At 39.0% G+C, this 16,200-nt stretch overlaps 1 protein-coding gene across 19 annotated transcripts in view; it reads left to right on the forward strand.

The window, feature by feature from the left end:
* Positions 1-16,200, forward strand: part of LOC131431358 (uncharacterized) — a 142,401-nt gene that overhangs the window by 67,458 nt on the left and 58,743 nt on the right. For 16 of the 19 annotated variants that reach the window (XM_058597033.1, XM_058597034.1, XM_058597027.1 and 13 more), the window contains exon 2: positions 13,272-14,003. In XM_058597033.1, coding sequence (XP_058453016.1) covers positions 13,883-14,003 — 121 coding nt within the window. In that variant the 5' untranslated portion in view covers positions 13,272-13,882. Of the gene's footprint in view, positions 1-12,337; positions 12,370-12,724; positions 13,131-13,271; positions 14,004-16,200 lie in introns of those variants that run through there. The other 3 variants (XM_058597016.1, XM_058597018.1, XM_058597024.1) reach the window with 2 other exon arrangements.

The following is a 16,200-nucleotide window of genomic DNA, read 5'->3' on the forward strand; positions in this document are numbered from 1 at the left end:
AAATTTTATTCGATATACTGATAATATTAGACTACAACAACAGAATATTATTCTCAACATTTGCTACTTAGCCATTGTAGACTAGCTGGCGCACCTTCTTGCGAACGTTCCTCATTAAATTCCGTACAGACTTCTTGGCGACAAGTTTTGACACTTTTTTCCAATCTTTTTCGAACGGTTGAATGGTTTCGGCTGCCGAGACATGTTTCCTAAGATGTGCCTTCGTTAATGCCCAAAATTCCTCAATTGGTCGAAGTTGTGGGTAATTTGGTGGATCCATGTCTTTTGGGACGAAAGTGACATTTTTGGTAGTATACTATTCTACCGTTGATTTCGAGTAGTGGCAAGAAGCAAGATCTTACCAGAAGACAATAGGATCATTGTGGCTTCGAATCATGGGTAGAAGTCGTTTTTGTAAACGTTCCTTGGTGTATATTTCGCTGTTCATTGAAGCAGTGGTGATGAAGGGTTTCGAAATCTTACCGCAGCTACAAATTGCTTGCCAGACTATAGTTTTCTTACCAACTTTTTCGACTTCAATTGATGTCTCGGACTGGTTTAACACTTGCCTTTCTCGCACCGTATAATATTGTGGTCCCGGCAAGGATTTGTAATCGAGTTTCACGTAGGTTTCGTCGTCCATGATTATGCAGTTCAAATTTCCAGCAAGAATCGTATTGTACAGCTTTCGAACCCTCGGCCCGATCGATGCTTCTTGTTTCGGACTACGTTTTGGTTGTTTCTGCTTCTTAAAGGTTCGAAGATTCAAACGTTCTTTAGTACGAAGAACATTTGACTTCGAAGTGCCCACTTTTTTGGCCACATCCCGAACTGAAACCTCCTTCTTTTGCTCGAACGCCTTCAGTATACGTTTATCCAACTGAGGTTTAGCAGAACCTTTTTTTCGACCCGTTTTCGGTTTATCCTCAAAGGTGTTATCCTCACCGGAACTTCCTGATTGCATTTCGCACTGCGTTTTCACTTACTCCTTCCATTTTTGCTATCTTTCTCAGTCCGCGTTCTGTGCGCCATTTGTACACAATTTTTCGACGTTGATCTGCTGAAAGTCCAAGCATTTCGAAACAAACTAATGAAAACGAATAAACAACTGCACAAGTGGTTAGAGAAGAGTGTAAACAACAGGACGCAGCCATAAAAAATTGACAGATTCTGAACCATTGCGAAACGGCAGCGGTTTTTGGTTGCGTCCATACTTTCTGGGACAATCTTTATCTTCGTTATAAACCCTAATTGTCGATTAGTCGATTGAACGTAAGCTTTTGATCAAGTAGCACACAATCTATCGATGACATAGTCGAATCTTATTGGCTGTTTGGTACGATGGAAGGACATAACCATGTATTTCTAAATGCTTACGGTCAGCTTGTTTCGATGACACATGACGAATTGATGTAATATTGCTTGAAGGCAAACGCAGTCCTCAGTAGATCGAACGGTGAAATAAATCTTTAAATCATCGGAATACGCTAATTTACATCCAGGCTTTAAAATTTGTAATATGTCGTTGAAATAAAGAATGAACAGCACCAGCACCTAAGTTGCTTCCTTGGGGTACTTCGGGCGAGGTAACACGTAGAGTTCTGCAAGTCAAGTATGATCTCAGCCAATTAGTTATACACTCTGAAATCTCTAGTTTAGATAACTTTGCTAGCAGAATATCATGGTCAATTGTATCGAAAGCATCTTTAAGATCCGTATAAATTACATTCACTTGCGCTCCGTGTTCTACCTGTTCAAAACAAGTTGTTGCGAATTGAAGAAGATTTGTGGTAACTAATCGTCCGGGCATAAATCCATGTTGATTGTTCGAAATATAGCATTTAGCATTTAGGAACCATAAACGATTGTTCCCAAATCGCCGGGAATCGAGATTCAACAAGTGACTGGTTATAAATTCTACACAATGGTTCTGCAAGAACTTCAAAATTACGGCAAAACACGACCATTCAGACCGAGCGTGAAAACAACACGAATTTGTTTCAAATCCATTGTTCTGAAAATAACAAAAGTAGCGTCACTCTTAGCACAATAACTCAAAACTAATGAATAGAATATCATAAAATTTTAACAGCTGTCTTTTGAAGGTTAGTATTAACTGAAGAAAAGGTGACTTCCCGGGACGTTTTAGCCTATGTGTTATATAACAGCAGTAACATATTGCACAATTTTCGAACTATCTTTTCTGAGGTATTACTTTTGAGAGCCGAAGCAAAGATATTGTATCCAATTTTATCTCAATTCGTTGATTGAAAGTTGAGTAATCGACAAAATAATAAGGCTGAGATGACTGACTATTGGTACAATAGCGCCTTAGATAAAGTTGGAATAATCGCCAGTTAATCATTGTCTGATTTCCATAGTAGATTCACAACGTTTATCGACCTTTTGACAAGTTGTGGTTAAAAGTCCAGGGTGGCAAGTGACCGGGAAAATCGGGAAAACCGGGAAAAAAGTCGGCAATTTTAGTGCAAATCCGGGAAAAAATTTACTAGTCCTAATCTTAGTAACGATTTTCAGCATCATGATTTTCCTGATACAACAAATGAAAAGATGAAGGCCATTTTGTGTTTGAACTAGGAGTTCAGAACAAATTTTGAAACTTCTTATTGTCCCTCACCGGTTCAATGGTGCACAATCCATTGAAAATGGAGCCAACACCTCAGCAATTTTAAATAAACAAGAGCTTTCTTAGTTGCCATCAATAACAGCACAATGGATGTTCATAATGAAAAATAAGGATAATTTGATACTTCTGCTGGATTTCTATTAAATCTCGACAAATATTAGAAAAGATCCCAAGTGCAAATGACAGTTTCTCTTTGTTTATTTTTTAAAAAGCACCGTAATAATCGAAAGAAAGAGTAAAGAAAGAGGAACTGTCATTTGCACTTCGAACCTTTTCTAGTGTTTGTCTTCAAATTTCAGAATAAGTATGCATAATGGTAAAAGTAACATCAGGTAACATGTTTAATATTTTTTTTAAAGAATTCTTAGGAGCCGTGTTTTTAGTTGCCAGCTAGTGATTCCACTAATTTCACCAAAATTTGTCTCAGTAATGTGAAATTGTGACAATACTTGTTGTTCAATAGGATTCACAAAATCGACAAAACTGTCGACTTTCATTTTATTCACCGTTTGCAAGGAGTATTTGATTTTCTTCTTTGACAGCTGAAACTGGTTTTTCAAAGTTCGGAAGGGCCTGTTCAGAGTCGATGATAAGAGAATCAAATTTAGATAATCTCAGTCACTAGAGGCATAGATTGTTGTTGTTTTTCCAAAGTGACAAGCGTACATTTTAAGAATTCTAGAAAGATTTTGTTCTCTCGCCAAAACCCAACTCTGATGGGATATCGTATATGTTGTTAGCAATGGTCCTCATGTGCACCTCGTGCACTGCACAACTGGTCAAACTGTCAACTCTGTGAGAACTTGTAGGCATACATTCAGGAAAGGTTTCAGTGGCTTATGCTTATGGCAGTTGGAAACAAATTGCTGGCTCAGTTGCAATGTCGAAACGGTTCTGATATCATACCATATAAGCAGTGCACAACCCGTAAATTTAGTCACGAGACGTCACTGGTTGTTAGAAGGAATCGGGTTTGCGGGAGGAGTGTTGTTCTTTAGTTAATTCATTTTTAATTTTTAACCTTATACTATCCCAGACAAAAAAAAGTATTGGAATACACTAGTCCACGACCGAAAAATTGAATAGTTCGAAAAATAATTATTTTATTTTTAATTGTAAGACTTTAAATTTAATTTTTCATCATTAGGTTTTCAAATAACTGATGATATTTCTGGAAAACTACAAAACACCACCAATAATCGTCGAATATGATGTGAAAGCTGCGCTTAAGAGCATTCTTGAAAAAAGCAAGAAGTTTAAAAACATTGTGTTGATTTTTCAAGAAAATTGCAAGAATTTTGATGCTTCATTCCTTCATGAAATGCAAGACTGATCACTTTCATCACCGTTGGAGAGATATGTTTCTTGTTTTAATCCTATTGCTACATCGAAGTTACTGGTGAAGTGAAAGACAAAATAAAGATGGAATACATTGGACTGGATGGTACTGTTAGTTCAGTAGATGAACGTTTGGACAAACTGTGGATGAGAGTTTTAATCGTAGTTCCAAGGAGATACCCGAAAAATAGTTGTTTCTCAACTCTCGATGTTTATTGGACATGTTAAAAAACCGGGAAAGATGTCCAAAAAACATAGAAAAGTGGATCTTGAATCTATCACCATCCAAGTTTCTGAATATTTCTCAAATAGATTCTCAAATGAAACATCAGAGTATTTTGTTCCTAGAAATAAATCAAAAATCGTTTCATACTCGGTGCGATCCGGAAATTGTGCAAAAGGGTTTACTTTGACTGAGTTGTTTCTTGTTTGGTATACTATTCAATCCAACGAGAAACAGAGCTATGTTTATCACTTGAATTAAGGTCCAATTTAGACGAATCCCATTACCATTCCACGCATCATATGAATAGCGTCGTCGTAGAGCTGAAGCGTGGTTTCGCTTCTCAGCGTTTTTATTTTATGCTTCGTAACCACCTCCTCAACGACAATCCAACCAACCCGCATCCATTGAACACACCACCACCGACAGTCCGTACAGTGCTCATTGGCATATCGCCAGTTCCAAATTACAGCCTTTGACTAAGTTTCCTAGAGGGTTCCACCACCGACTGACGCGACCGCAAATGGGCATCCCGTGGCACAGTCACGATTCTATGCTGACTGGTATTATAGTGGTCATCGCGAGCAGCGAACTTAGAGTAATGGGTGGAAAAAAAGGCTGTTTCAGCTAATAGGTCTGTTTCGTTTCCCCTCCACTGCGCTCGTCGTGGTCTGCCATATGCTTCCGAACCCAACCCAACCCAACCCAAATGGGGTAATGTATGTGCACATAAATAAATGAATAAACAATCAAACGGTTCTCTCGTACACACGGGGTGTACGACGAGTGTACACAACGACGATGATATTTTTGCCTTCTGCCAGCGTAACACCCGTGGCCGCCCATCCACTCGCCCCCGTCTCTTCACTGGCGAACTGGACACACGGCAAGATGAAACGAACGGCGAGAAATCGAGTGAGAAATACGAAATGTCGACCATCTTGCGAGTTTCGATCGCGTAAGCACTTTTATCAAGTGTTGTTAGTGGAGATCTTGTTCAGATTGAAGTCGGCTTACCTCCTTATCTACTTTGCCTGAAACGTTGGGCGCTTTTTTACTTCGGTGAAATGCTTCCGAACATCACACCCAAGAGCAATTCCAGTTCTGTGCCGATGCGGTTGTTATTTTGATTGTACTTTGTTCGACTTTGAAGGCTGAATTTTAAATACAGTAGAAATTTTTAATTGAGCAATCCAATTTTCACCCAACCACTTGAGTCAACTTATCTAAGAAAGGTTTAAATCTTTCCACTTATGATGACTAGAAATTTGACACATGATGTATTGCTCTATTAGAAGATGTAAATTCTCTTAAAAAGTTTTCATTCGTTATGCTTTTTATCGAAGCATAAAATCTATTTCATATGCGTAACTGCGGTGGCGTTAAAAAAATTGAAATGTACATTTTTGATTGATCTGACATTGCTTTTCGACCATGCTAAAAATGTTCTTCTCATTCGGAACGAAAATAACTCCCACACCGTCGTGCACAGTCGAAATTTCCAAGAAGCGCCATCGTCCTCTCTGATGACGAAATAGTAATAAATCCGCAGTTATGCCATGCCCCACGGCAGAACTATAAAGCGTACACTCGAGTAACCGTTTTGGAGTTATTTCATAACTCGTGCAGAGAGTGCGCGGCAACGCATCTGTAATCGTTTCGTGTCCAACAGCGCAGCAAAAAAAAATAAAAAGAACTATCCGAATCCGACCGTACACGCATTACAATTTCAAATGTCGTATGCTTCCTCGCGGTGCGGTGTACCGGTGCTCCGATCCTATGGCACCTTTTTCCAACCGGGTCCAACAGCTTCTCGCCGTTCGAGTTCGCCCGCGAGCCTTCATTCCGAGTTGCTCTGAAGCGAACTCACGGGATTTTTTTTTCGTCTCCTCCTTCACCTCTACCGTCGTCGTCGTCATCGTCGTCGCCGCCAACGAAGCTGGTACCCCTCACGGAGTGAATGTCGTGGGCTGGCCTGGTTGGTATTATGGTTCATAATTAGGGGACTTGCACACTGAGCGCCTGGTAGCTCTCTTCTGGGTTATTTTTCATCCTTCCCCATCCGTTCGATCCATCCATCATTGATTCGTATGCCGTCCTTCTGTTCCTTCTGACACATCACATCTCTGTGCAAATGGCGAAACTTTGAAATTCTGTTCAATGCTGGATTGAAAAATGTGATTTGCCAGCGTATGAAATTTGAAAACCTCGTTCCGTCGCACGTGCCCTCTCTTTTCTGACTATCTATGCGAGGATGATGTCACTGCCGTCCCTTTTTTCTCGGTGCAGTGCCTGCTGCATGTCACCGCATGCGAAATGAAATGATTCCGGGAAGGTTGCAACCTATTTAGTACAGTCCGAAAAGGGATTTGGTTGTTTATTCCCCCTTTGGCAGCAGTAGAAATGCAACACATCAGGGTTCAGTGTTCCGCCGGTTTCGTTGCTAGTATCAGCTTCCACAAGGCATCTCTTGCTTTTCAGAGCTGAGAATGAGTTTTTTTTCGTCCGAAGCTACAGTAATTTATTCACCACATTCAGTTGGAAGTGTGAATGTGTGTTTGTGAATAAATATTGTTAATATTTTACGAACAGTGAACAGATGTCAACATTTTGGTGATATTTCGATCGCAAATAACATGCGTTAGTCGAACTCATCAGCGGTGTTTTATGAATAACCGAATGCTATCTGGAACGTTGTGTTAATTACCGGAGATGCGAGATGTAGGAGGTATCCATCAAACTGTCGCGATGAAGCTTTAGAGTTATATATTATGCTCCATTCGCGATGCTATGGTACTTTCTTATGGTAAAAGATGTATATTTAAATATGTTTCATTGGTACAGCCATTTGAACTTTTAACCTATTCAATGAACCAATACAATAGTAGTTTCAAACAAGCCTAACTTTGTTGAAATCGGTTCAGCCACCTACGAGATCGAAGAGAAAAAAGCGCGTTTTGTTGATTAGGTCACTTATTCCATTATATCTCCGGAACCAAACGTCATTGCCATTTGATCTTTGAACTTGATCAATGGGTTAATTAGTAGCTTTCAAACAAGCCATCTCTGAAAAAAATGAACGGTAAAAAACTCGTTTTGTCCTTCGCGTCACTTATACCATTATACCACCAGACCCAGAATTCACAGCCACTTGATCTTCGAACTTGGCAATGACCCAATTTAAACGAGTAAGTTCAGTGAAATTGGTTCAGTCATCTTCGAAAAATGGCCCGGAAAACGTTCGTTGAAAGATGTATACATCCATTTATACTTACACAGACATACATTTTTCTATCCCGTCGAGCTGAGTTGAATGGTATCTAACACTTTGGGTCTCTGAGGCTCCGTTCGAAAGTCGGGTTTTCTAGCAATTGCAATTTCTGTAGAGAACGGCACAGGTGAACGGTGTATATAAATTTCTACAGTCTCACTAGCCGAATGCAATTTACAGTCGGAACCAATAAAATTCATTCTGAAACATCACAAAGTCATTACAAATGGAATTTTCCACCATTGGACAAGTTATATCTTTTTGAATTGCATCGTATGTGGGATGAGGTCATCTGTAAATTTCACAATTTTTTTTGTATGGTATTCGTACATTCCGAAAACTAAACTCATGCTTAATCCAATTAGTTGTCAATGCACTATGATCCGAAACAGGAAATTAGCGTGACAAAAATAGTTTCACTATTAAATATTAGTTTTTTATAGTTGGTATCTTCACAAAAGTTGTTTGTAATCAAATGGCGCTCAAAAATGATTCTGTTGTACAATAAAGTTGTAGGAAATTTTATTTTTAAGCAACTTTGCGGAAAAAAGCACCTCTCTAGCTTTTCATTTGATCGAGTTGCATCAATTTTTCCGAATAAAAGTAGGGTGGCTCCTGAAAATTCACTTTTTTTGTTCTAACTTTTTTGTGAAACGTTCAACGGAAAAGTTGTCTTCAGAAAAGTTGTTGTACTAATCATTGCGCACAATTTTGTTCAACCAAGTTTTTTTTATATGAGCCAGCAGTTAGAAGTTATGATTATTTTTTCATCAAAAACTAGTCAAGCTTCAAATATCAATATTCATTAGATGCCAGATCGATAAAAATGTATCCTATGCGGTTCCTGAAAGGTCATAATATAAGTAAAAATTTAAGAGAAAATTGGGAGGGTGTTATTTTTTTTAACTTATTTGAATTAGTTTTAAAAATACCTTTAAAAAACCCAAAAACATTTTCTTTTTAGACTTTGTTAAGACGTAAAGCCGCCTTGAGCTAGTTTCAATATGATCTGTATCTAACGGGGAAACAGATTGGAAAACCGACATGTGAACACAATGATGTAATGAAAACCACGAAAATGTTACCGCAGAGACGGGACTCGAACTCGTAGCTAACTCCTAACCGGGGAAATTGTTTTACCAATTAAACTACCCTGCATATGAAAACACATGAAGAAAAAGTCCAATTGATTGGACGAAACTAAGCATGCTTCGCTCTACTTAGCCACTACGGTATTCACTTACAGTCCCGTATCGACGGAAACAAATTCAACAGAAACACATACAATGATCACGAGTCTATTTCTACCCATCTGTTCTTGCCGCACGATACTGATTTGAGACTTTTGTTTTTGTCTATTTCGCTATCTACGGGATAACACACGATAGTTTCATCCATCGATTTAATGGATCTCCACTAGTGTGTGGAGCATAACTCTTGAACGCCTTAACGTATCAACATCCAACAGTTTCACTTTTTCTGTACCATTTAATTCCACTATTTCACTGTCACGTTATTACACTTTCACAAAGTCACTCTACTTTAACGAAGCATAACAAACGTTACAATACAGATACGCGTATTTCGGAATGTTACTTACATCCTTCTTCAGTGTATCGGTTTTACAAGTTTGATAAAGACACCAATCGGTATCGGTTTTACAAGTTTGGTGAAGACACCAACTACTAAAAACTAATATTTAAAAGTCAAAATATTTTTGTCACGCTAATTTCCCGTTTCGGACCACTGTGCAATGGTTGGGCAGGTTTCCCTATTATATGAAGATATCGTTTCAGAGCCTATCGATTTTATTTCCAGTTTTAGGTGGCCAAAAACAATTATGAATGGGACGTACCATTTGTAGAAATTAACTTTTTGAAAATCAACGCTCCGCGATTCGGCAAATATGTAAACAACGGGCCTATCGGCATCAATAGCCAATCTAACTGTGATACCACAAATGCATACACGAGGTATTTCACGTTAATCAGTTATGGCAGTCATGTTGAAAGAAGTAAACATAGAACTCAAAAGTTTTTCGATGTAGATGTAGTCATCTTTTCTTGAGTAAAAGGTTGGGGTTGAATCAATACTATAGATAGAAATGTTGGATGTCGGTTACGCCACTTATACCAATATGTCTACGAAACCGAAAGCTACAGCCACTTGATTACATATTGGGAGAAGTGACGTAGTCGAAAAAACTTGAATGTTTCCAACCGAGCCTAAACTTGTAGAAATCGGTAAAATTTTGCGGGGAGAAAAAAAGCGTTTTGTCGACTCAATATATCTCCGGAACCGGAAGCTACTTGAACTTCGAACTTGATTCACAACACAATAGTAGCCTTAAACGAGCCAATTTTTGTTATTATCGGTTCAGCCATCTCCGAGAAAATTGTGCGGAGAAAAAAATCTTTAAAAAGGCGCATACACATACACACACCCGTACCCGATCCAAATCCGAGACGTACCCGATAAAAAAATAAAAATTTCCACCCGTACCCGATCTGAACCCGAAAAAAGTCCCGAGACCCGACCAAATTTTTTTACCCGAACCCGACCCGTACCCGTTGAAAATGAAAACCACTACTCGACTTGAACCCGACACACATATCTTTTTCTGTACCCGAACCCGACCAATACTCGTCGGGTTTGTGTTCGGGTCGGATTTCGGGTACAAATACCCGTAAACTGACCATATTTAGCACACATGACTGATTCTATTTTCTCAAACATATGTTTCGTCTTTGACTCGTCTATTAACTAGGAGTTCATGTCAAACTGCCACGCCAGTTTGACATGAACTCAGTAGTTCAACGTAAACGGCTACTTCGGTCCTATTCTGTTTACAAATCTCAAAAAATATATCATTAAAAAATTTAGCTCATGACAAGGAAATCACCTTTCGCAAAAACATTATTCGCAATGGAACAGGTGTATCAATCGAAAGGAGACTACGTTGAATATACTTTGTTTTCATTCTCAAGAGGATTGCTTTTCACCTAATATGGTATTAGAACAATCAGAAAGTGTAATCTTGTTACGAGTTGCAGTTCCAGAGAAATTGAAAAAAAGACGGAGAGAACGGAAAAAAAATTTTGCACAATTTCCATGAAACTCCCGATTAATACTAATAGCCAAAGTAACATCAATCCCAGTCCAGTACAGAAAAATAGTCTTTAACGTAGTCTTAAGCTCATCCCTATCTTCTCTCTTTCTCTATCTCTATCCCCTCACAATCTAAGACATATGAACCGATACCATGAATTGTAACCATTATTACTGACTCTATGTAAAAACTCCCCCCCCCCCCCTTTTTCCCCGAAATGCCCCACCTTATATCTCCCAGCCACCCCCAAACCCCTACCCCAATCTGATACATACCCGGTGAACGACCATTATTAGGTTAAAACCGGGGGTAAATAAACGATATAATAATAATAATAATAGCCAAAGTGATCAGGTCTTGTGAGGTCTTCGGTCGGCGATGATTTGAGACGCTTTAAGAAGACTCAATCCGGTAAACCAATTAAAGGATCAGGGTCGCCAGATTTTCGAAGAAAAATCAAATGATTCGGCTTCAAAGACATGGAACTTCTCTGTCAACGAGAACTTTGAAGATATTTGTGTTTATGTTCTATTGTACCATAAATATTTCAAACCGCAATTATGAGAACGATGAAACAGCTACAAAACGTCTTGTCGTAAGAGAGCATGCAGAGATTTTGGTACATCGTGGGTATCGCTCTCTAAAGTCTTCTAAAAATTTAAAAACAAAAAAATTTTAACTGCATCATCATGATCGGTAAATCGAACGTCCTAGTTGATTAAAAACAAATTCCAACCTAGAAATGATACATTTCTGATAAACATCAGGACGTTTAAGTACATCAACGTTGACGTTTAAGTACATCAAAGAAATTACGCATCTGACGAGCTACTTGTTACTGTGGTCGAAAGAGTTCTCAATTTGTCAGTTCAACAACTGAAGATATTTTCTTCCGTTATTGCGAACGTTCTAGGGAAAAATTGTGGCCATTTATCTGACAGCACACCTACCGGACTATTTTCAGAAGTGATTTGAAAGCTGTCACTATTCTCTCAAGAATATAAGACTTGATATGAAAATACGACGATATCAACCAGTCGACGCCGATCTATTGACCAAATGTCAGAATAGACACATGACGAAACAACCTTTTGACAATCTGTTTGGTCACATTCTAAAGTTCACTAAAAATCTTAAAGCGAGTGGATGTTTATTTTTCCTAAGAACACCTAGTAACTTAAGTGCATGATTGATGAAGTACTTAATTCAACTATATTCTTTTTATTTACTTTCGCCTACTTATTGCATACTTATCTAATACAAACTAATCTAATCTTTACGTACACACCGTCGTTTAAAAAATGGCGATTGAATTCATGTGAGACCGTGGATTATCTTGCATGCGTATATCCAAAACTAACGAATGTAAATGAACTGCTCTAAACTAAACCCAATAGCATTTCTGGGATTGAAAATAGTATTAATCGGAAAACGAACTCGCCATCGGAATTTCAATGTCTTTCATATGTTTTCCAATTCCAATAAGCAATTGAGTGCACATGTCATTGTCATTGTGTATCTTTTTAGCCTCAGTTTATTTTATAGTCGCTCTCAGTCAAGGCACGGATTTGCACTGCAACACGATGACAATCGTGTTTCAACCTCGATTCCAACCGCTTTTTGTTAATCAGCCAAATGGATATAGTTCGGAACATACAGAAACAAACATTTTCTCACACATCTCAAATAAATCCAACAACAATTAGTAGTATGACTAATTGAAAATTTTATTCTATTATCTCTTTTCAGTGATGCAAACGAGGACTGACTCTATCGTCACGGTACTTTTCAGTAGTGTTCGAATAATTATCAAATTGATTTTTGAGCATCAGTTGACCGGAGAAGACGCGACCGTTCACTACAACAAGCGATAATAGCAATGCATACTCGTGGTTCGATTGGTTTATTCCAGAAATTCGATCGATCGTGTCGTGCAGCTTTGATCCACCGCGTAAAGCCCTTTTGTAGTGGTCGTTATTTGTCAGAACATGACGGAAGTACCAACAACAACAGTTTGTACATTCATCGTTGCGTGATAAAACCAGTGTAGTGTACTGATTTGTAGCCCCGCACTCCAGCGCTGGGAGTAAACCAGCATTAATTTATCTCATATTCGAATATTTTACCTTCATTCGTTAATTTTTAGTTAATCGTTTTGTGCTTCTTTACACACCATCGTTTCGATACTCTATCTCACTCGTACATATGAATGAACGCAGGAGGGTTTTGTTTTAATGAAGAAAAGGTCGGCTGACGATGGGAGCACTAAGAAGATACAAAGAAGGAATGGAACGAAACGAGTTTTTGCTGTTATTGTTATAACAGTCTGCTGAGCAACTGCTGATGCGGTCGAGAGAGAAAGAAAAAAAAAGATGGAATGGTGGCCTGTGATGGTAGTGCCATCGCAAAAAAAAAAACAAAACCAGCAAGATCTGACTCGCCGGTAGTTGCCTGACGCAGGTCGTGCTGAATGTGTCGAAACAGCTTTCGGTTCGATGGGCCCGATTTGCCCGATTTTCAGTGATATCGTGTTCAGATGATGGTGTTAAATGGTTTTTTTTTTTCTATTGTAGTTTGTAGGCCAAAATCGTGAAAGGGGGGACTGGTGATTGGCTTACTTGATTGATAACGTTAATTCAAATTAATATGATGTGTGTTTATATCCGATTTGTTTGCATTTCAGTGAAACATCGCAAGGAGGAAGAAATCTATGTGCTATAATCATATATCAAAAAGGAAAAAAATATAGAAATTAGTGCTGGTGCGAACATCTGCGTTCGGTTATTCGAAGTGAGGTATGATGAAAGGAAAGAAAAATATCAAATAAGTCCCATTATCTTCCTCGATACCTGTACCGAGTGTTAAAGAATAATTCAAATAATCGATATCGTTAGTAGTGAGTGTTGCGGGAAGAGGCACCAAAATCGGAATCTGGTTTCGGAGCCGAAGCTCTGCAATCAGTGTCTATGTGTGAGTGAAAACAACACCCCAGTTGGAATAAGAAGAAAGGGGGAAAATTGAAGGAAACAACAACAACACCAAAAAAAACAACCCAAGAAATGTTTCCCAAGTGATGTAAGAAAGCAGCAGTGGACAGAAGGAGTCACAAATCACGTGCGAACGCCGAGTACAGCTACATATCGACTAGTACCAGGAGCAGCAGTGTAGAAACCAGGGGAGAATCGCGCAAAATCTGGTTTTCTCTCCTTGAGAAAACCTGGGATCGGTGTTGTAGTCGTCGTCGTCGTCGCGGTTGCAACTCGCACGACACACACACCTGTCAAGATTGGGAAGATGGACAAAGATGGTGACAAGAAGGGTGGTGACAAAAAAGGTGGGCAATCCGGAGCCGGCTTGGGAGGCGCAGCCGGTGTTCCGGATCCTGCCTCACTACTTGACGCCGCTTCGTTATTCGGTGAGTTGATTGCTTTTAATCCGATCCGTGCAGTCCCGGTTGCTTGTGAGATAGTGCTCTGCCGTTGTTCGGTCCAATTCCATTCAACCATCAAATCATTATCTTATCTTGTTACTGCAGGCTTCCAGCTGAATAATGTGTATAGCGCAATAATTTCATTCGACAAGCTCATTCGAATCACACCTAAACAGTTAGTTAAAATATGTAAGGAACGTGATATTGTCGGTAGTACGAAGACGAATTACATTGATCTGGAATTCATTTGTAAAAGAATCAGCTATCATTTTACTCATGAGCCACTTGCAGCGAACAAGTTTAAATGTGTTTATGTTGGAGAGCCTTTGAATTTATCCCCACAATTTCACGTTAGTCAGAATTCTTCGTGACAGTTTCTGATCGTGAGTAAACAACCAATCAGTCTAGGTTTAGTCAAATTTTAAAATCTTAGTCTCTCTTTTAACGTTTCAACTTTTTAACGTTCTACGGGCCTTTGGAAGAAGTTTTTAAAATATGAAACTTTTTACACCGTTTCTTTAAATATTATTACCGCAGTTTTCACGCTTCTTCGACCCCGATGGCACAATGGGCATCTATTCAAGTTGTGTTTTTATCTTGTATTCATGCGACAGCATCAGCATACGTAAGTTGTGTTGTAAGAATATGATATGATAAAAATCCGTCGAACCTAATTCTAACGTTTATGCAAAAATAAACATGTACAGTGGCGAAAATATACAGGGTCCGCCATCTAACATTTTGTTTTGAACTAGCGGTTATTTCGACATTGGTAACTTAATATCACTTCTGATTTGACAGAAACTTAGTTTTATCCTTCCGCTAAACGAAAATGGTTGTGTATACGCTTGAGGAATGCGTGAAAATAGTGCAGTTTTACTTTGAAAATTATGGTAATGTTGCGGAATGTTTGCCAAAAAATCCTCTTCTCGGATGAGGCACATTTTCATCTCGGCTGGTATGTTAATAAGCAAAATTGTCGCATCTGGGGGGCGGAAAACCCGCACGTTATCATGGAGAAGCCGATGCATCCTCAGAGAGTGACGGTTTGGGGCGGATTTTGGTCTGGTGGCTTCATTGGGCCATTCTGGCAGGCAGGAGCCGCCGCCAGGTCAATGGCGAGCGCTACCGCGCCATGATTAGCGATTGGTTCTTCCCGTTACTTGAATAGGAAGACTTGGACACCACTTGGTTCCAACAAGACACGGCACTCCGTGCCACACAGCCAACGCTACGATCGATCTCCTGCGCACAGTATTCGAAGATCGAATTATCAGTCGAAATTCGGATGTCGTTTGGCCGCCTCGGAGCTGTGATTTGACGCCGTTAGACTATTATCTTTGGGAGGCTGTCAAAGATAAGTGTTATGTGGACAAGCCAGAGACAATTCAAGTCTTGAAGGACAACATTCGGGCAGCCATAGCTGAAATAAAGCTGCATACAATCGAAAATGTACTAAAATACTGGACCGACCGTATGGCGTACTGCAAGGCCAGCCGAGGCAGCCATTCGAATGAAATTATATTCCACAATTAACCGGAAGGATTGTACTTTAATATGAAAAAATAAATTTTGAAATCGGATGAATCGTTTGTGTTTTATTGCATGTTTAAAAAAAAAGTTACATGGCAGACCCTGTATTTCAACACGTATGCCCCTCAAAGTGGTATGAATGAAGCTTATCATATTGTTGACAACATCCACCAGCCACCAGTAACCCGTGGCAGGGGTCGGAATCTTCATCTGAATTTCTCATTTGAGGTACTGGAAACCTTGTGGAAACTTAAATATGCTATTGGAGATATTAGTTACAAGCAATTATTTTCCGGGAAATGTCTAAAACTTGTTGAGCTTAATTTCTTAATATTTTATTAGGGATAAATGTATCTGTTTTATGATACAGACTAAATTGAAAGAAATTTGACTTTTCTTTTGAGACTTTTTTTTGAGTCAATTCGCCGAAAGGTATTTATGGCTGAGATTATCAAGACAAAATGAGCCTATCACCATTACAGGGTTCGCGGGTTTTCTGTTCAGGTTTTAGAGATGTAACGCGGATTCTTCGAAATTACAGAAATCGAACATTTGATGTTTTAAAAATTTGGTGTTGTCGAGATCCGCTGTTATCTGGAATAAATTTTTCTGCTGAAAATCTACTCTCTGTGCTCCAGAGAAGTTTTTT

This window comes from Malaya genurostris, chromosome 2 (genome assembly GCF_030247185.1).
Source record: "Malaya genurostris strain Urasoe2022 chromosome 2, Malgen_1.1, whole genome shotgun sequence".
Lineage (NCBI taxonomy): Eukaryota > Metazoa > Arthropoda > Insecta > Diptera > Culicidae > Malaya > Malaya genurostris.